Source organism: Monodon monoceros, unplaced genomic scaffold, assembly GCF_005190385.1.
Source record: "Monodon monoceros isolate NGI ecotype Baffin Bay Population unplaced genomic scaffold, NGI_Narwhal_1 Super_Scaffold_21, whole genome shotgun sequence".
Taxonomy (NCBI): Eukaryota; Metazoa; Chordata; class Mammalia; order Artiodactyla; family Monodontidae; genus Monodon; species Monodon monoceros.
In genome coordinates this window covers 65,211,289-65,233,375 of record NW_021703778.1, presented here as the reverse complement: position 1 = coordinate 65,233,375, position 22,087 = coordinate 65,211,289, and the positions used below count along the sequence as shown (strand labels likewise).

Below are 22,087 nucleotides of genomic sequence, written 5' to 3'. Positions count from 1 at the left end.
TCAGATCCGGACTGCCTTTTTGACTTTAGTTCTGTAGAATAGTAGTTTCTCAATTAAGCAATTCCTCTCCTATAGCAGTGGTTTTCAGACTTTGTAAAAAGCAATAAATTGGAAACTTTTATTTTTTGAGTGAGACTTTATTTAGAACCTTGATAAGAGATGTTTCTGTGACTTTCTTCTCATGTCCTCCCTGATTTGCTTCACCTCTGTAGTAGCTTTGGAGGCACCTGTAGACTACTGTCCTGGACAGCCTCACAAAAGGCAGATTTGAAGGCTCACTGCTTTAGGATTTACAGTAGGATTCTTTTGTATCCTAGGAAGTTTACCAAGCGCATTAAAATAATAATTTCTAATATTTTACACAGTAATTTGATTTATTTAACTGTATTCCCTATAACTTTTCAGGAATTTGTTATATTAGCTCAGTCACACTTAAAATTTCTTTTGATTAAATGGCATGTGGGGTCTCTATCTCAAAATGTAAACAATAATAAGCACTATGATATAGTTACTTTTTTTTTTTTTTTTTTGCGGTACGCGGGCCTCTCACTGTTGTGATTTCTTCTGTTGAGGAGCACAGGCTCCGGACACGCAGGCCCAGCGGCCATGGCTCACGGGCCCAGCCGCTCCGCGGCATGTGGGATCTTCCCGGACTGGGGCATGAACCCGTGTCCCCTGCATCGGCAGGCGGACTCTCAACCACTGCGCCACCAGGGAAGCCCTGATATAATTACTTTTGCTGCTAGAAACTTCTTTAATGTTTAGGTTCATTATGACAAGTGGAAGAATAAGTTGCATGCAGATTTCACAGCATTGAATGAAATTACCCTGAAAAGAGTTTCTCTTTGTACAAATTTGCCCCTTGAGTAAGTGTGGCTGACTATGTTAATTTGTCTTTGAGTCACTTTGTTTAATATAAAAGATAGCATGGGGATACTCATGGTTCACTGTCCAGTTTTGTAGGTTGTAATTGAACCAGCTTTCTGTAGTCTGCCAGGGGCAGTGTTTTCTGATCCTACTAGGAGCAACCTGCCTCCAGGATACAAATGAATTCCACTAGCCCATTCAAACTTGTAACAAAATCATTGGGCAGCATTGCTAAAAACAAAACAAAACAGACAGAGGTCACTATAAAGTAAAACCTCATTGATTCAGAGTTTCCTTTTATTCCAAAAAGGTATATTAGCCTGGATAAAAAAACTAGGCCTAGAATGTGATGATTCTGAAATGAGAATAAGTTTGTTGATGATATCTTTAGTTGTCCAGGACTTTGTGTGTACTTTATAATCCTTTCGTTGTTTTCAGTTTGAGTGTATATTCCTTCCTCGTTAAAAAACAAACAAACAAACAACCCAAAACTTCTAGAGCAGTGGTTTTCAAAAAGTTAAAACTATTTTCATAATAATGCTAAGACATTATTTGATGTTTCACTATGTTGACATTGGTGCTGATGGTGCAAAAGTAATGTGTAAAATTGCGGCTGCCTTAGCATGAATCGAGGCAGTGGCACTAAACTATACTATTAGGAGCCATTGTATTGTTCCTTACCAATCACTCACAGTAAAAAACAAAATAAAATGGAAAAAGCACCAATTTTACTTAAGAATATCATTGATGAAATAGAAAAATTTTAATTTTAATAAATTACAGCTCTTGAGCATATGTGTCTTTGAAGTTTCGTGACAAAAGAGGAAGCATACACAAGGTACTTCTGCAGACTGAAGCAGGATAATTGTCTCAAGGAAAAATACTTGTGCAGTTGTTTGGGTTGTCAGTGAAACCAGTTGCTTTTTTCATGGAAAGCCATTTTATTTGGAAGAATGGCTGACAGACTATTATTACTCAGATTTGGGTGTTTGGTAGACATTTCAACAATACAACTTTAAGAAAAAACAATTGACAGTGTTTGTTGCCAGCAAACAGATTTGAGTTTCTGAACAAAAATTAGAATTTTGGGGAATTTGTTTTTGCCACTTTGAGCTTGATGGCTTCCCATACTTAAAAGACTTTTCTGATGAGAGTTGTGGTGGTGTTAACAATGTGATTTTTGATATTAAATAATAAAGTGACTCAGTGTTTGTAAGATCTGCATAACTCAGTGAAGCAATATTTCCATATTATCAGTGCGTGGTAAAAAATTATGAATGTATAAAAGAGCAAGGTAGACTGATTTTAATTCAGATGAAAGATACACTGATAGAGTTTCAGTTTCCAAGGTGCAACTTTAAGAAGCTATCACTAGTTGAGTTTGGTGTAGTATCCATAATTGCATGAAAAGACCGTGAAGATGTTCCTTCCTTTTCGTATTACATATCTGTAGTTAGGTCAGATTTTCTTCACATACTTCAATCTAAACAACATATACCAAAAGAGCAAAGGCAGAAGCAGATATTTGAATCCAGCAGCCTTCTACTAAGCCAGACATTAAAGACATTTGTAAGATTGTAAAACCATGCCACCCTTCTCACTACAACTTTTTGTTTGGAAAATGTAGTTATTTTTCATAAATACATGTTAACTGTACTATCACATAATGGGTTTTTTAATGAGTTAATATTAAAAAGATTTTCAGTGTTGATTTCCAATATGGTAAATATCAATAGCTGTAACCCACACTAATGAAAAGCTATTAAATTGTAAGTGTGTTAAAGGAACCCTGAGACCAAAACATTTGAGAACGGCTTTAGACGGTGACTGGGGATCATGAATTTATTGTCCATCCGATTAAACAGAAACTCTCTCTAAAGAAATATGTAGTACTCAGATTAGATTTTGCAACTATTTGAAGATGTTTAAACGTGGTGCATCTAACACTGAGATCAAAGACAGAACAACGTGCTAGAACAAATGTGAAACCAGAAAGATAATAGGAGGTCAGGTGAGAAGAGTGAGTTATGGTAGATTCTAAACCCAGGCAGCTGAAATCCTGTCTCTGAAAGCTTTCTACTTAAGTGGGATGGTTTTCAGGGCTACTCTGGCTTTCTTAGCTGTTTCTTTTCAAATGGTATTTCGTTGAGAACTTAGTCTTTTTCTGAATGTTTAATTTATAAATGAAAAAGACTTAGGGAACATCACTGTGACAAGAACTACTGGTAATAGCAAAGTCCAGATTTTGTTATACGTTTATTAAATATTTTCTTCTTGAAACTTAGGGTTTTATTCTTAAAATCCAGGATTTGATTCTTTGTTTTTTGTAGTGACAGGACCATTTGCTTTAAAATATCAAGGAAGAACGAATTTAAAATTTTAAGCTAAATATCATGTATACTCTCTCAAATATATGTAACATTAACTGAGCTTATATTTTTATTATAATGTTCAGATGTGGATTATTTTGATTCATTTGAACAGATACGTATCATGTGCTTTGTGCCTAGATGTTAGGATAATTCCTGTCCTAATGAAGACTCCTGCCTGGTAACAAGACAGTTGTGCAAACACTTCAAATACAGTGTAATCAATGCTTAATGGAAGTCTATATAAGGTGCAGGGGTAGATGGCCTTGGAGATGCTTGGAAGAGTCAAAGAAGGCTTCACACAGGCTGTAGTGCTGGACCTGAGATTTGGAAGCCTCCTAGGAATTTGCCTGGTAAAGAACTTCAGGGAGAGGAAAGCAAGTTCAGGGAATGAAACATGTAGAGGCATTAGGCATTAGAAAGTTACGGTTTGTTTTGGAAAGTGTAAGTAGTATTCCTGAAGTATCCAGTGCAAGGATGAGTGGCAGGAGATAGAACAGGACAGGGTGATAGGGGTCGGATCATGAAAGGACCTTTGTGTCATGCAAACACTTTCTCATTTTATCTGGCAGGCTGCAGAGAGCCTTTAAAAGAATTTTGAGCAGGGAATTAACAGGCCTGAATAGTATTTTAGAAGATGCAAGTCTGGTGGCGGTATAGAAGGATGTTAGGTTGGAGGTAACAGTGGAGACTGGAGGCAGGGGAGACCATACAGAGGCTGCCCCAAGAGCGTGGACTGGAGTTGATGTGTAATAGGCAGTTGAATGTAACGATTTGTAAGTTGGGTAAGATAGGTTTGGGTTAATGCCATGAAGTGAGGCAGTGCCAAATAAAAGTGGATGAGGTGTTAAAGGAATTATTAAGCTAATTTCAGTGTACAAGTCCATGTACTTTTTTTGCCCTTTTTGTATTCTTTATGTCCTCAAGTTATTAAAGTATTCTGCTTGTGAGGTGTATCATCCAGAGGAAGTCATCTGTCGGCAGCCTACCCATTCATTTCATTTGTGTTCCTGTGTTCCTACCACACACTTATCAAAACCTTTCTCTGAAAGTCTTTTTATCCTGTCATTATTACATTTCCAATATTTTGGTAATGCTGAAATGAAACATTAAACTTCATACTGTAAGCAGTCATAAATATTGTAAAGGGCATTCTGTATGGCTATTTTACCCAATTTTTGTATAATTGCACCTGCCAAGTTATTTTCTAGATTAAAGGTTATTCTAGAGTAAAGGTTTGTGAATTTCTGCTTGTATTGAAATAACAGATCAGTTTAGAATAAAGTAAGGTGAGTTGTACCAAAATTTGCTGTCAGGAAGAAGTCTCTTGTTTTCTTTTCTGTCCTCTCGTCTGCTAACTTGAATTTTATCCTTTTCTCACTAAAATGCTTCCACTGAGAAGGACGTAAACGTAAAAAGCACAAAAAACATTTTAAGAAACCTTTTAAAGGTCTTGATCGCTCAAAAGGTAGGTAAAAGTAGTTTTTATGCCATGTGTTATTTATACACATTGCCACTTAATTTCTGTCTTCAAAGGTCAAATGAATGTTAGATTACGATGTAACTTCAAAAATAAGTTTTAATTTGGAAATGCATATTAAAATCTAAAATCTAAAATAAAAGAAGGACACTGGAATAGGTTGTAATTTCCATTGAGTAGTGCCTTAGCTATCGTTTGGTCATTGATTATGAACTATGTGAGAATTTCAACTCTTTTTTTTTGAATCTTATTTTATTTATTTTTTATACAGCAGGTTCTTATTAGTTATCTGTTTTATACAGATTAGTGTATATATGTCAATCCCAATCTCCCAATTTATCACACCACCACCACCCCCTGCCACTTCCCCACCTTGGTGTCCATATGTTTGTTCTCTACACGTGTGTCTCTATTTCTGCCCCGCAGACCGGTTTATCTGTACCATTTTTCTAGGTTCCACATATATGCATTAATATATGATATTTGTTTTTCTCTTTCTGACTTACTTCACTCTGTATGACAATCTCTAGATCCATCCATGTCTCTGTAAATGACCCACTTTTGTTCCTTTTTATGGCTGAGTAATATTCCCTCATATATATGTACCACATCTTCTTTATCCATTCGTCTGTCGATGGGCATTTAGGTTGCTTCCATGACCTGGCTATTGTAAATAGTACTGCAGTGAACATTGGGGTGCATGTGTCTTTTTGAATTATGGTTTTCTCTGGGTATATGCCCAGTAGTGGGTTTGCTGGGTCATATGGTAATTCTATTTTTAGTTTTTTAAGGACCCTCCATACTGTTGTTCTCCATAGTGGCTGTATCAATTTACATTCCTACCAGCAGTGCAAGAGGGTTCCCTTTTCTCCACACCCTCTCCAGCATTTGTTGTTTGTAGATTTTCTGATGTTGCCTGTTGTAACTGGTGTGAGGTGATACCTCACTGTAGTTTTGATTTGCATTTCTGTAATAATTAGTGATGTTGAGCAGCTTTTCTTGTGCTTCTTGGCCATCTGTATGTCTTCTTTGGAGAAATGTCTAGGTCTTCTGTCCATTTTTTGATTGGTCTTCTGACCATTTTTTGTTTTGTTTTGTTTTGTTTTTGCGGTACGCACGCCTCTCACTGTTGTGGCCTCTTCCGTTGCGGAGCACAGGCTCCGGACGCGCAGGCTCAGTGGCCATGGGTCACAGGCCTAGCCGCTCCGCGGCATGTGGGATCTTTTCAAACCGGGGCATGAACCCGTGAACCCTGCATCGGCAGGCGGACTGTCAACCACTGCGCCACCAGGGAAGCCCTTCTGACCATTTTTTGATTTGGTTTGTTTTTTTAATATTGAGCTGCTTGAGCAGTTTATATATTTTGGAGATTAATCGTTTGTCTGTTGATTTGTTTGCAAACATTTTCTCCCATTCTGAGGTTTGTCTTTTCGTCTTGTTTGTAGTTTGCTTTGCTTTGCAAAAGCTTTTAAGTTTCACTAGGTCCCATTTGTTTATTTTTGTTTTTATTTCCATTACTCTAGGAGGTGGATCAAAAAAGATCTTGCTGTGATTTATGTCAAAGAGTGTTCTTCCTATGTTTTCCTCTAAGGGTTTTATAGTGTCCGGTCTTACATTTAGGTCTGTAATCCATTTTGAGTTCATTTTTGTGTATGGTGTTATGGAGTGTTCTAATTTCATTCTATTACCTGTAGCTGTCCAGTTTTCCCAGCACCACTTATTGAAGAGACTGTCTTTTCTCCATTGTATATCCTTGCCTCCTTTGTCATAGATTAGTTGACCATAGGTGTGTGGGATTATCTCTGGGCTTTCTCTCCTGTTCCATGGATCTATATTTCTGTTTTTGTGCCAGTACCATATTGTCTTGATTACTGTAGCTTTGTAGTATAGTCTGAAGTCAGGGAGTCTCAGTCCTCCAGCTCCATTTTTTTTCCTCAAGATTGCTATCTGGGAGAATGTTCCTTGTGCACTTGAGAAGAAAGTGTAATCTGCTGTTTTTGGATGGAATGTCCTATAAATATTAATTAATCCTCTCTGGTCAATTGTGTCATTTAAAGCTTGTGTTTCCTGGTTAATTTTCTGTCTGGATGATCTGTCCATTGGTGTAAGTGAGGTGTTAAAAGTCCCCCACTATTACTATGTTACTGTTGATTTCCTTTTTTATAGCTGTTAGCAGTTGCCTTATGTATTGAAGTGCTCCTATGTTGGGTGCATATATATTTATATGTAGAGCTGGTGTGGTGGTGCTGATTTCTCTTAGCTTTTGCTTGTCTGTAAAGCTTTTGATTTCTCTGTCGAATCTGAATGAGGTCCTTTCTGGGTAGAGTAATCTGGGTCATAGGTTCTTCCCTTTCATCACTTTAAATGTATCATGCCACTCCCTTCTGGCTTGTAGAGTTTCTGCTGAGAAATCAGCTGTTAACCTTATGAGAGTTCCCTTGTATGTTATTTGTCGTTTTTCCCTTGTGGCTTTCAATAATTTTTCTTTGATTTTTGTCAATTTTATTACTATGTGTGTCAGCTTGTTTCTCCTTGGGTTTATCCCGCCTGGACTCTCTGTGCTTCCGGGACTTGGGTAGCTATTTCGTTTCCTATGTTAGGGAAGTTTTCGACTATAATGTCTTAAAGTATTTTCTCAAGTCTTTTCTGTCTCTCTTCTTCTTCTGGGACCCCTATAATGTGAATGTCGTTGTGTTTAATGTTGTCCCAGAGATCTCTTAGGCTGTCTTGATTTCTTTTCATTCTTTTTTCTTTATTCTCTTCTGTGGCAGTGAATTCCACCATTGTCTTCCAGGTCACTTATCCATTCTTCTGCCTCAGTTATTCTGCTGTTGATTCCTTCTAGTGTATTTTTCATTTCAGTTATTATATTGTTCATCTCTGATTGTTTGTTCTTTAACTCTTCTAGGTGTCTGTTCTTTAATTCTTCTAGGTCTTTGTTAAACATTTCTTGCATCTTCTCGATCTTTGCCTCTATTCTTTTTCTGAGGTCCTGGATCATCTTCACTATCATTATTCTGAATTCTTGTCCTGGAAGGTTGCCTATCTCCACTTCATTTCTTGGGTTTTATCTTGTTCCTTGATCTGGTACAAAGACTTTTGCCTTTTCATTTTGTCTGTCTTTCTGTGAATGTGGTTTTCCTTCCACAGGCTGCAGAATTGTAGTTCTTCTTGCTTCTGCTCTCTGCCCTCTGTTGGAGAATTTCAAGTCTTGAACTTGTATTTTCCTGTTTTTTATAGATAAACCAAAAGAAGCCAAAAAGGATACATTGTTGGAAAAATTGGCAACTCAAGTAATTAAAAATGTACAAGTAAAAATCACAGACATTCACATTAAATATGAAGATGATGTAAGTAACTTAGTTTACTTGGTTTAAGTTATTAAGTGTGTATTTTATGACATTAATTCTTGATTTGCCCATAAATAGCAATTTTGAATCCAAGATAGTTTTTTTTTCCTGATTAGTACACTACCATATCTCCTTCCTTGTGTTAGGCTTTTTTCATCCAGCATTAATGTGTGTACATATATCATAAAACTTCCATATGTTCCTTTCTAAAGCTAATTTAAGAGATTTTTGGATTTTTCTCTATCATTTATTTTGAATTTTGTTTAAAGACTTAGACTAATATAACTTTAAGGAACTAATTTTTTTATTAATAACAAAAAATTAGTTTCCAGAGGTGATGAAGTAATCGTTTATAATGGTAGTTGGTAGAGAGGGGACTAAAATCCAGGTCAGTTGGCTGCTAGTCTCATTCACTTTACTTTCCACCGTGTTGGATTTTAACACCCACAGCTACTCACACACATGTGTAGCAATATTTAGAAACCACACTTCACTTATAAGCAACAGTTTAACATTAGTTGATTAAGAACTATTTTACTGATTAATTTTAGTTAAAATGTAACAAATATTTTGAACTTAATAGGCACTGCTTTGTCTTAAAGTTCGAAACATACATGAGAAGCCTTGAATTTTTTTCATTTACCTAACAAATTGGAAATGCTTTTTCATCTTTTCCAAAAATGAGTTTGCTTTCTTTTTTGTTTTTAGTTTGCTTTAAGTTTGGATTGAATTAAAGTCATACTGCCATGTATAGAATTTATTTTACTTTCCTGATAAGTTCCTTTTGTAACTTAATATTCAGTAACACACACTTGTAGTTTTTCAAGATACACCATCTCTATCTTACACTGACTTTTATGTTTTGGTTATTCTGTAGTCATTAGACTGAATTTTGCTAACAAATAATGTCTAAAAACCAAAATAATAAATCTCCTTGTTTAAAACAAACTTAGGAAAATAAAATTGACTCACCCCATCTTGGAAGTAAAAGAATTATTCTTAAAGCTAATGGCATGTTGGTGAATGATAATCTCAGTTTAAACTTAAACTAAGCTTTTTTATTGAGCAAATACAATTCAAAAGGTACATCATTTCTTTCTCTTTAATGAAGAAATACAGAGATGCATAGGAGTGGGACAAGTAATATCAATTACATTTAAATTGGTGTCAGCGACAAAATATATTAAAATAACCCAAAGGAAAAAAATTAAAAGCACAAAGGGATCTTCCTTCTATTGCCTCTTTCAATGTGATTACCTTAATTATTGTGTCTAGAAGGATAGTGAAAAATATAGAAATGGGGGGAGGAAAAGTATGATTATTATAAAGATGTTCTTTGTATGATAGCAATAATTTATGGGTAGTGCATTAGCAGCTGAGGAGTTGTGTTTTATTAAAGTTCCTTCTGAAATAGCTGCAAGTTATTTTGAGCTTGATATCCATAGGTATAAAAAGATGAATATGGGAATGAAGGGAAATACATTTTGCCACAAATCATAATATACCTAATATTAAAAACAAAGTGCACAAAGCTCTTTGTGCTTTGCAGCTATACCAGAGCATGCATTTAGGTGACTAAACTCAAGTCTGTGGTGGATGATTTAGAACATGATTTTTCTCCTCTCTCTAGTTTCCCTATTTTCTTTCATGACCAAAAAACACTGACTTTTGGACATCTTTGAGATGTCGAAAACAATGACATCGTACACACCCTGGCACAGTTTAAGCACTGTGTATAAATATAATTTAGGTATTGAAGATGAGAAATAGAAGTTTAACATTGGCATATTTTGAGTTAAGGGATTGAGGAAATTAAATGTTAAGAATTTTGAAGCATCTTCTAACAAACCATTTTTAAAGTGTCCGGGAAATTAAAGGCTTAAATAGACAGTTCACATTTCTAAATGTGAAAATCTTAAATGTTTTAAAAATAATTTAGTGGCATGGTTTTATCTACAACTCCTTGTTTTATTTATCTATGGAGAACATCTTTAATGGTATATACATAAAGAGACTGTCTCTTTTAAACTATGTAGACAAGAGTCTGTTTAGTCCTAGTGAGTGAATCTTCTCACTTCTAGTAAGAAAATAGTTCCACTAGGAAAGTATCATGTTAGTGTCATGCCTACAAAATATGGAAAATCCCAGCCATGTTACTGTCTTCCTTCCCTTTCTTTTACACAAATCCATTTGGTTGCGTTACTTTTAAACTCATTGTCCTATGTTGCCTGTTGTAGAGTGGAGAATGGATTTACCCTCACTATCAGTATATTTTAATGTCACCTTTTTTTCTTTGATAGGTAACAGATCCAAAGCGGCCTCTTTCATTTGGTGTCACACTGGGAGAACTTAGTCTATTGGTAAAGTGACCTTATTTAAAATTTCTGTGGAACCTGTGAAATATTATTCTCAAGTCACAGGGTGAATTTCCTAAAATCAGCTGTTACTACAAATAGCTGTTTTATTTTTACGTGTAATCTTTCTACAGCTTTTCTAGGAATTTACAACTTTTAGTGATACTTTTATTATAGTCTGTAATTATTTTGATTTACCTCTGAATTTAACAGATTTCAAAATATCAAGAACAAGTGTTTTGAAAGTATTAAAAGCTGTATCTTAAATCTTTAGTAAATTAGGGGAAGATAGATTTCTATAGAGTCATGTTATTGTCCATAGTATAATTTCCAAATAGTTTATACATTGTATCTGTTTATTATATTGAAATGTACATAAGCTAATTTATTTTGATTAAGTATTTTATAATGCAGTTTGGTTTTCCTCTCAAAGGTCTTTAAGGATATAGAGTGTGTATATCCAGGTTGGACATTTTTTTACTATTATGGACAACTAAGTGGTAGGAAACATATTTTAAAGTTAAGGACAGTGAGCAGTAGATCATACTGGGTACATTTTTGCCTTTTGATTAGTTATATGAAGAGGGCCTTAGCAGGGAAAGAAGACGAAGAAAAAAAGAAAGAGAAGTAGACTATTAAACAGAAAAAGGACATTGTTACATGGAGGCCTTAAGAAGATACATGCATGCAGAGAAGTAGAGGTATACATCAGTTGAAGATCAAAGCAGAAAGATGAAAGAAAAGGTACTGGAGAAACAAAGGAAAGGGAGTCAAGGAAGCTAGTGTTTAATACACTGTTTATCTTCTGCTTGTTTCCAAAATGAATTTGAAGTAGCTTTCAATAAAAAAGAAATAATACTATAACACTTCTAAAGAAACCAGAATCTGTGTTCTGAAAGGCAGAGAGATAATTGTTCCAGAAAAACGAGACCAGCAATATTAGTCATAAGTGAACTCACTGTTTAATGTTGAGATTCTAAAAGACCAAATGAAAAATACAAAATAGTCACACAGTTCCCATTGACTGATAACAGGCATTCTAAGGATGGTGTGTAGTTTCCTTAGTGTGTGCTGTTGTTTGATCCTCTGTATCTTTGCTCAGATTGTTCATATTGGTTTTCTTTGCCTGCGTTATTCTTTTCCCTTAATCTGCCTGGTGATTCTATTCAGGTTTTAATAGTTCCTTCCGATACTACCATCTTTCTCATTCTTTTTTTTTAACTTCACTTTTAGAAGTTACCATTCCTTCTTTTATGTTCCCCATTATATTTTATCAAAGCACCTGTGACACATTACTGAACTGGTTATCATGTTGGTTTCCTTCTATCCAGCCTTCATTCATTGATACAATAGTACCTATATTTTAGTGTTTTTGTGATGATTAAATTAGATAGTTTGTGTAAAGCATTTGGTACATTGTCTGGCTCAGTTTCTGCTTCAACTACTACATTGACTATTATAACAACAATAATAGCAAACTTAACTCTTTCTGTATCTATACCATTCCTTCTTTCCATCTTTCCACTTACAAACTAACTTTTATATCTAAGATAATCTTCCCACCTCTGATCTGGATCCCGTCATCCCCCATGTCCTTAGGAGCCTTTTTCCCCCTTTTCTCTCACCCCCTCCTGCCTTTTGCCTTTTCTTCCTTATTTCTGTCAATTTCCTTCTCTTTCCTAAATCTTCAACCCTTTTTCTTCCCTCTTCTCCCTTCCCTACCCCTTCTTCTGAGCATTTAAATACATTCAAGCGTCTCTTTTATATTAAAATTAAAAAACCTCTCCTTAACCTTCTCCCACTGCACCCAGGCCCCATCTAACTATTGCCTTCTCCTTCTCTTCTTTCTAAGTTTGTGAGAAAATTCTCTACCTTTGCTATCTTTATTTCCCCACCTCCTAATGACTCCTTACGCACTATACTCTTATTCTACTGCTCCACTGAAACTGCTCTTAACAAGTTCATCGGTAATGTGCTGGCCGCTTAAGTAAGTTTATTTTAGTTTATCTCACAGCAGCTTTTGGCATTGCTGACCATACTGACTTTGTAGAAACATGGTCATGCTGTGATTTCCATATTCTCCTGGTTTTCTTCCTACTTCATAATAATTATTTATTTATTTAATTTTTACAAGAATGTGGACCTTCTTCAATAGTTTATAGGCTGGCTCTCTGTTTTTATTCATACCCAGTTCCTTCCACACACAGACACAGAGTAGCTCAGTAATTATTTTCTGAATGAATGAACTCAGTTAAATTAGAACCTCCTCAATTCCATTTTCACTGTTCCTTTGATTTTGTAATATAAATATGTAAAGAAACAGGTAACTAACATTAGCCATCATTAACTAAATGTCTTTTTATTCCCAAGTTATTTTGTTACGGTTATTAGAGCACTGTTTTGTTGATACATATACTTCATTTCAAAGTTACTCTTTTTTTTTCTTTTAGACTGCAAATGAATACTGGACTCCGTGCATATTAAATGAAGCAGAAAAAATTATATACAAGGTATTAGACTAGACTTTTTAATCCAGTTATTTTCCTAAGTACAAACACTTAATGTATTTTCTTCAAGAAACCTTGATGGAGCAGAATATGCCATTGGAATATGAGTTAAAAGTTTTGGGTCCAGTTTTGGCTCTGCTACTTACTATGTGACCTTCTGTAATCACTTAACCTATTCTGAGGTTTAGATTCTTCACCTAGAATATAAAGAAACCGGATAAAATTAATGTTTCCCAAATTGTATTCATGGAGCATAATATACCATTGGAATGTGGGTTAAAAGTTTTGGGTCCAGTTTTGGCTCTGCTACTTACTAACGTTCTGTAATAACTTACCTATTCTGAGGTTTAGATTCTTCACCTAGAATATAAAGAAACTGAATAAAATTAATGTTTCCCAACTTGTACTTCATGGAGCATTAGGTAATTAAGATGCTATCAGATTTGTTGAAAAAATATTCTCTGGTCAAGTAAGATTATTGACTAAAGTAGAAAGCTGTACATAGTTAAACAGGTACATTTTATTTTGTTTTAAACTCCAGGACTTCACAGTACTTTAAATATGCTAATAAACATTGTGAATCTTTAAGAAGGATATTTAGTATGTAGCTTTCCCCACCTTTGTTCATCATAGAATCCTTTCCCCTCACCCCTCCCTTGAAACAGCCATTTGTAACCACTGGAGGAATCATGTCTGTCTGTCTTTTTTTTTTTTTAATAAATTTATTTATTTTTGGCTGCGTTGGGTCTTTGTTGCTGCGCGTGGGCTTTCTCTAGTTGCAGCAAGCGGGGGCTACTCTTCCTTGGGGTGCGCGGGCTTCTCATTGCAGTGGCATCTCTCGTTGCAGAGCACAGGCTGTAGGCGCGCAGGCTTCAGTAGATGTGGCACACGGGCTCTACAGCGCAGGCTCAGCAGTTGTGGCACACAGGCTTAGTTGCTCCACGACATGTGGGATCTTCCTGGAGCAGGGCTTGAACCCATGTCCCCTGCATTGGCAGGCAGATTCTTAACCACTGCGCCACCAGGGAAGTCCTGAATCATGTATTTCTTATTCAGTGAAATATTTACAGTCTGTTAAATACTAAATTCTCAATAAATATTTGATCACTGAATGAATGAATCCCCTTGGGAATAGTGTTCCTGGAAGCACAATTTAGCAAATGCTAGATTAATAATAAAGTCTCTGTATAACATACATATATTTTCCTCCGTTTTTGCAATATCTCCTTTCCTTTAAAAGTTCAAAGTGGCAACTGGAGAATTTTGTGGTAGTGAACATTTGAATAATCTCTTAATATTGATTCATAATTTCAGTGTGTTAGTTACCTGACCTTTTCCATTTTCTTCTGTAGCTTATACGGCTTGATAGTCTCAGTGCCTACTGGAATGTTAACTGCTTCATGTCTTACCCGGAGTCAAGGGAACACATCTTGGTAATTTCAGTTCGTACCTTGAAGAGCTAACCACGCTCCCTAGATTTGTTTTACATAGTGGTCTTTAATGAGGACAGGATATCAGTCTTTTGTTTAAGTTGTATGTAACTAAGTCAGAAGTGTGCAACACAGTTTTTGGAATCACTCTATCTTTAAAACAAAGCACTTTTGATTTTGAAGATCTTTGTGAAATCATTCGCTTGACAGTGAGATGAGAACCTATACTATCACATTAAAACTGTGTTTATGGTTTTTTACACTCTCATTTTGATGGCATTCTGGTTGCATTGTGGAGTTTCATATGAGAATGATTACTTGAAGAGTATTGTAAAGAAAGGTGATACCTTTCAGATCTAAAAAACATGTTCTTAGCAAATGTTTTAAGCATTTGTGATGATGCATTCTTGAATAGTGCACGATTGCTTCAAAACTAAGCGTGCTAAGCCATCTTAGTCATGTTTATTTACTTAGAGAAGAACAGTTGAATTTTCTGAATTGAATTAATTCCAAGATTCTATCTTTTATTTCTCAGAAAGATATTGTAACATTAGGTTAATTTGCCTTTGTCTAGAAAGTGTTTGAGATTCTAATTCATGAATGTGTGTGTGTGTGTATGTATATATATATGTGTATATATGTATGTACACATATACACATTTTAAGTCAAAGGGGAACAGTCTTAAAATCTTGTTTCCAGATATTTAGAATTTATAAAAATTATCTACTAAAGTAATATTCTAAAGAAATATATCTGTAAATAGTGCTCAGTGTGTTTTTCTTATGGACTAATAATTGCGAAGATGGGAATAAAGATATTGATTTAGGACCAAATTTGTGTGTGTGTGTGTGTGTGTGTGTGTGTGTGTTTATCTCAATATGTATGCATTTTCTTTTTCATTCTCTTATAATTCAAATTTTTTGTTTAGGGTCAGCTGAAAAGTGAAATTCTTACAAGTAACAATATACCCCCAAACCATCAATACAGTAAGTAATGGTAAAAGTTTATTTCATGTTATAAGAAGCATGGAATTAAATACTTTATTTTAAACTACTTTTTCTGATAAAGTTATTTTGACAAAGAGAAAGTATTAATTTTTTATGATACAGCATATTTGGTATATAATTTAGTATTTAGAAATAGATTATAACACACCACTGGAGAGTGCGAAGGGCACTGTGGCTGTAGTTCACTTCCAACAGTTAACCCCCTTGACCTCCACGTTTTCTTCCTACCTTGTTATTGTCTACTTTGTTTTAGGAATTAGGTTTTCTTTTCTTTGTTTAATAACGAAATCTCTGAGATCTTGATATTCAGGATCTGAGCATGTCACTATTGCAGTTTTAAGACAGACTGACTACTCCAGAGATTTTTTTTTTTTAATGAAGTATAGTTGATTTACAATATTACGTTAGTTTCAGGTGTACAGCATAGCGATTCTGTATTTTTACAGATTATACTCCATTATGGATTATTATAAGATAGTGGGTATAATTCCCTGTGCTATACAGTAAATCCTTATTGCTTATCTATTTTATGTATAGCAGTTTGTATCTGTTAATCCCATAACCCTAATTTGTCCCTTCTCCTTCCCTGTCCTCTTTGGTAATCACAAGTTTGTTTTCTACATCTGTGAGTTGTTTCTCTTTTGCATATACATTCATTTGTATTATTTTTTAGATTACACATATAAGTGATATCATATATTTGTCTTTCTCTGTCTTATTTTACTAAGCATAATATTCTCTAGGTTCATCCACATTGCTATAAATGGCAGTATTTGATTCTTTTTTATGGCTGAGTAATATTCCATTGTATATATATACCACATCTTAATCCATTCGTCTGTTGATGGGCGCTTGGGTTGCTTCCATGTCTTGGCTATTGTAAATAGTGCTGCTGTTAACGTTGGGGTGCATGTATCTTTTCAAATTAGTGTTTTTATTTTTTCAGGATATATACCCAAAAGTGGAATTGCTGGGTCATATGGTAGTTCTATTTTTGTTTTTTTGAGGAACCTTCATATTGTTTTCCATGGTGGCTGCACCAGTTTACATTTCCCACCGACAGTGCACAAGGGTTCCCCTTTCTTCACATCCTCTCCAGCATTTGCTATTTGCAGACTTTTTGATGGTATCCATTCTGACAGGTGTGAGGGGGTACCTCATTGTTGTTTTGATTCATATTTCTCCAGAGATCTTTTTTCAGTAAGCTCTTCTATCTCTTGGCAGCCTCACCGTTACTTATTTTTAAATAGATCTCTAAGAAAGCTGCCTCTGTATTTATCCCATTCATTTTCTCTATTTCAGTTTTGTTCTAAAGATGCTATTCTTTTGTTTTTATTTAGTGTACCTCTTGATGCTTGTTCTCAGCTTTCATGCCAATGTTCTTCTATACTCCATACTACTCTCATTCACTGTTGTTTTCTTCTTATTCTTTTATAGCTAATTGCCTTTATATGAGAGGTGGCTGGCACTTTCTCTTTATGTCCACAAACCTCTCTATTAAACGATGACGGAGTTTTTGGATACTGTTAGTTTGTGAGAGCATTTAGTTTCACTCATGAAAGAACTTATTCAGAAAAATCTACAACGTTTTTCTGAGACATGTTTCATTTATAAATAACCTCTAAACTAAAATTTTTATACAGTCTTATGCAAATTGTAACTACTCTAAGTTACCACAATTTATATGATTTTAATACTATTTGCAATTAAAATTTATTACATTACTTTGCTCTGTCATCTTCCCTAATATTCTTTTTCATACTACTTCTCAACTTCAAAAATATTGCCTTTAGTTGAGTCTAAGATTATATATGTAATGATCATTTTGAAAATTATAAAGTAGTGGGCAATTTTTTTCTGGGTAATATGAATTTCATTCATGATTCTGTTCCTAAATTCTGACTATGATTAAACAATATGGAAAGTAATCAAATTTTGTTTCCTACCTTGTATTAGTATTTTTTGGGGGGGGGGCCATGTCAGGCAATACTTTATAATTATTTTTTAAATTTTTATTGGAATGTAGTTGATTTACAATGTTGCGTTAGTTTTAGGTGTACAGCAAAGTGAATCAGCTATACATATACAGATATCCACTCTTTTTTAGATTCTTTTCCCATATAGGCCATTACAGAGTATTGAGTAGAGTTCCCTGTGCTATACAGTAGGTTCTTATTAGTGATCTGTTTTATATATAGTAGTGTGTATATGTCAGTCCCAATCTCCCAATTTATCCCTCCCCCTGTATTATTATTTTTAATGAATACTAAAATCATTAAATGTCTTGTAGCAAGGAAGGGAAACATAATTTTACACAGACTGTGAATAACCAAGATTAGATTGTCTATATTTTGTACATTTCTTACTTAGAAGCATAAAGCGCCAGTTTCCTCTTTTACATTGAGTTTGACAGTTTGTATTATGCAGATAAGTAGATGCTTAAATAGTTTTTGGTAGTGATTTTTTTACATATTTTTGATCATTTTTCTTTACTTTCAAAGTAACAGTGTTCTCATAATTATTTACAGTTGCTCATATGTAAGGGCATGTAAACATATCTTACGTCTTCCCATGTTATATAAGTTTTCCAGCCAATATCAGCCTCTGCAAAACTCTACATGAATCCTTATGCAGAAACAGAGCTCAAAACACCTAAACTTGATTGGAACATAGAAGTACAAAATATTGCCGTTGAATTGACCAAACCTCAGGTAAGATTCATTTTATTTATAGCTTTGATTAACCTTGAATTTCAATGCCTTTTGTCCTCCGTGATTATTCCTTCTCCAATGCTCTGGTGGTTCTTTTGGTTTGTTATGTTGAGATTTGATATATCTCCTAAAAATAGATTATATGTGTATTTTTAAAAGAAAATAAATACCATATATAAGAAATAGTTTTCCTTCATTTTATCTGATTTTTCCCTTCTTGGTGGAGAATCTTACCAAATTATAGTGAATGACATGATTCCCATTTAATTCCCAATTCTTGATGGAGGGTTTTAATAGTTTTTTTCTTCCTCAGATTTTAATAGCAGACACTCTTACATTAAATATTGTTCACTTAATTTTTAGAATAGCTATGTTGGCAAGCTTCTTTTCCTTCACTTGTTTCTCAAGTTTGGTTATGTGCCTAAGGAGTTTGGATAAGACATCTGGAGAACTGGAAGTGAAAGGAGGATGGGAGATTTAGCTAATTGAGCTTTTAGCCCAGTGCAGTCCAGTACAAATATAATGCAAGTCATATGGGTAATTTTAAATTTTCTAGTAGCTGCATTAGCAAAATAAAGGAAAGAGGAAAACAATTACTAAAATGAATAACATTTTATTTAACATACCCAAAATATCATTTCAACATGTAATCAAAATTAAAAATTGTTACAATATTTTATATTTTTATTTTTTTCTTAAGTCTTCAAAATCTGGGGTTTATTTTATACTTACAAATACATTTAAGTTCAGACTATCCGCATGTTAAGTACTGAATAGCCGTGTGGTAGCTCTTAGGTAGACTTGCATTAAGAAAAAATGGAGAAGAAGCTGGACTTCCCTTCTTTATTTTGCCTATAGTTGTGTGTGTGTGTGTGTGTGTGTGTGTGTGTGTGTGTGTTTCCCTCCATTTGAGCTGTTTACCAGATACACACAGAGTTGTATTGGTGGTTAAGATGGGTGGTTAAATAGCTTTATCTTGCTTTAGTTATGCAATAATTTTCTGGAGCAATTTGAAATTCAGCTTATAGATAACCACTGCTTGAAATGATGGTCCAGAGGAAAATATGTAGTTTTAGGAATCGGCATGTTTCATGTTAGTAGTTACAGATACCATATTTCAGTGGTTCTAAGATTTACATTTATTTCACACTTTAATATATTTGAAAATAGGATGTATATTATTATTGGTGGTATGACAATTTAATTGGCAGTACTGTTTTCTTTTGTAGTAGGACTTAAAATTATCTTACAACTTATAATCATTGTTGTCTTAAATCTGATGAAATATATTATTGAATTACCAGACAACTATGATATTCATTGTTCAGAGAGTTTGAAGTCTCACTATACTGAAAATATAACAGAATTTGGTGTTTTTTCATGTGTGTGATGTAACAAACGTTAACTTGGTTTTTGTTTTAATAGTACTTAAGTATGATTGACCTTTTGGAATCGGTGGATTATATGGTTAGAAATGCTCCTTACAGGAAATATAAGCCTTATTTACCCCTTCATACCAATGGTCGACAATGGTAAGTTAGAATTTTAAAAAAAATATTTTATGAGAACCATGTAATCATATAGTTAGGGACTCTCAGAGCTAAGAGACCTTTAAAGCCATGTAATGAAGCCACTTACTTTTTTAGAGACATGAGAGGGATATCTTTTATATTATGTCCTTGTTACTCTTTTTTTTAAATAAACACGTTCTCTTGTACTCCTGCTCGTAGATTATTCCCAAATTCTTAACTCAGTATTCAAGACTTTCAACTTTTTTTTGATCTTATTGCCCTTCAGTAATGGATGTGAACTCCAGTGTGGCAACCATATTGGGATACTGTTAATTTCACACAACATGTCATTTTGTGTCTTTATGATTTTGCTTTGGCATATCCTCTTCCTGGAGTGGTTTGTTCCATTCATAATCTATTTAAGTCAGAGAATTGAAGTACTGGGGAATAGAAATGTTATCGCTGAGCTTTTACAGGAATACAGTTAATAAGAACAAAAAGAGTAACAGTGTAGCTCTAAAACGTCAAAGCTATTTTCCTGCTGTTTCTTAAACCTTCATATTCAAATGTGCAATAACAAAATTTGATTTGCAGGTGGAAATATGCAATTGATTCTGTTCTTGAAGTTCACATAAGAAGGTATACACGGATGTGGTCATGGAGTAACATAAAAAAACACAGGCAATTGCTCAAGAGTTATAAAAGTGCCTACAAAAATAAGCTAACCCAGACTAAAGTCCCAGAAGAAATACAGAAACAAATTCAGGTATATCTCGCATATATTGGTGAGAGCTATTATTTGTTAAATCATCCTTTAATGTTAATTTAATTTAACTTAAATTTAAATATAATTTTAGAAAGAGCAGAACTGAGCTCTTTTTGAGAGAATTGTATGGAAAATGCAGAGTATTTTTTCCCGTTATTTCCTTCGAAAAAAAGCTTCCTAATATCAGGGTACTTGTAAACTATTTGGAGAAATGTGTTTGGTTTTTATAATAATGTTTAGAAAATCAATATCAGAGCTGTTCACATATGTGTTTAATATTAGCTAGATGTGTATTGTTAGTTTTGTTAGTGGCTTTTTTTTTAAGAGTTCAAAGTATTATTTGTAAAAAATAGTTCTTATCCTCAAGATAGTCTTATTTACCCCCTTCTGAAATATAGAAAAACTCATAATTTGCTTAATATCATCTGATCTTGATTATATCACTGTTTTTGCTACAAATTCATAACATAAAGAGTTAATCGAATTGTTATTCTGAAATATATAACAATCACTAATATATATTAGAAAAAGCATCAAGTTTCTCAGTATCTTAGATCTAGTATACTCATGTATAAAATGGAAACAGTATCTGTCTTACAGAGTTGTGAGAATTGCATGAAATAAGACACAGAGCATGTGACACACAGGTCACCCACTACATGTTAGATTCCTCTTATATAAATTCCCCAAGTTTGTTTCTGCTTTAGTGTACTTGATTTGAAGAATTTTACATTCTTAAATTTTGTGTTTTATTAAGGTGCCTTTGGTATGATATTGTGAAATAACACAGAAAAGGGGGAGTCAGAAGTAACAACCGTAATGCTAATTCCTAAAACAGGTCCCCCTCCTAAATATTTTTGTTTCCACTTGCATGTATGGCTATCTCTGTATTATAGTGGTCTCATTAAAATTCTTATTTTCATATTGTATTTAACAAGCATTTACTTTCTTGGAAAATTGTTTCTCACATTGCAAAAACGTAAAAATGTAAAAGCCAAGTGTACGTTCAAATTTATGTATATTATACTTTCAATAGATCACAAATGCTGTTTGTTCACGGACTAGAATAATCCTAGAAATCATAGAAGAAAAAAATGTTTTTAATCTAATGACCATTTTCTTTGTTTACAAGTGTCTCTTTGTTTTTTAGGATTTGGAGAGGCCACTAGATGTTTTTAACATAATTTTAGCAAGGCAACAAGCACAAGTTGAGGTAATCTTTTTTTCTTTTTTTTTCTTCATGATAATTTGTTTTTTAAACTGGAGTATATTTGCTTTACAGTATTGGGTTAGTTTCTCCTGTACAACAAAGTGAATCAGCTATATGTATACATACATCCCCTCCCTCTTGGACCTCCCTCCTATCTCCCCATCCCACCCATCTAGGTCACCACAGAGCACTGAGCCGAGCTCCCTGTGCTATACAACAGATTCCCACTATCTATCTATTTCACGCATGGCAGTGTATATATGTCAATCATTTTTATTAGCTGATTTTATGTTTTAAACATGTTAATACTACTCCTTTAAACCTGGGATCAAGAAATTTAAGTTTCATAGGAAGTTGTTTAGATTTACTCACGTGAGAATAAAGGTTGAGTTTTCATGTCTTAATTTAGTCTCAGGAGAAAATTAATTGGAATATTGGAGGAAAAAACCCCACTAATATGAAGGGGCAAAATTTCTAATTTTATAACTAAAAATTTGCTAACCCCCCAAAAGAAAGTAAGTAAA

General features: G+C 34.2%; 1 protein-coding gene across 7 annotated transcripts in view; it reads left to right on the top strand.

Moving 5' to 3' along the window:
• The window catches only part of VPS13C (vacuolar protein sorting 13 homolog C), a 175,013-nt gene that overhangs the window by 28,794 nt on the left and 124,132 nt on the right, over nucleotides 1-22,087 (top strand). For 4 of the 7 annotated variants that reach the window (XR_003795827.1, XM_029237278.1, XM_029237277.1 and 1 more), the window contains exons 6-14: nucleotides 7,957-8,066; nucleotides 10,367-10,426; nucleotides 12,871-12,930; nucleotides 14,280-14,360; nucleotides 15,287-15,344; nucleotides 17,949-18,076; nucleotides 19,502-19,608; nucleotides 20,182-20,353; nucleotides 21,504-21,566. Coding sequence is in view for 6 of the 7 variants with exons in the window: in XM_029237278.1 (XP_029093111.1) it covers nucleotides 7,957-8,066; nucleotides 10,367-10,426; nucleotides 12,871-12,930; nucleotides 14,280-14,360; nucleotides 15,287-15,344; nucleotides 17,949-18,076; nucleotides 19,502-19,608; nucleotides 20,182-20,353; nucleotides 21,504-21,566 (839 nt within the window). In the remaining variant the exon portion in view is untranslated. Of the gene's footprint in view, nucleotides 1-7,956; nucleotides 8,067-10,366; nucleotides 10,427-10,763; nucleotides 11,165-12,870; nucleotides 12,931-14,279; nucleotides 14,361-15,286; nucleotides 15,345-17,893; nucleotides 18,077-19,501; nucleotides 19,609-20,181; nucleotides 20,354-21,503; nucleotides 21,567-22,087 lie in introns of those variants that run through there. The other 3 variants (XM_029237280.1, XM_029237279.1, XM_029237281.1) reach the window with 3 other exon arrangements.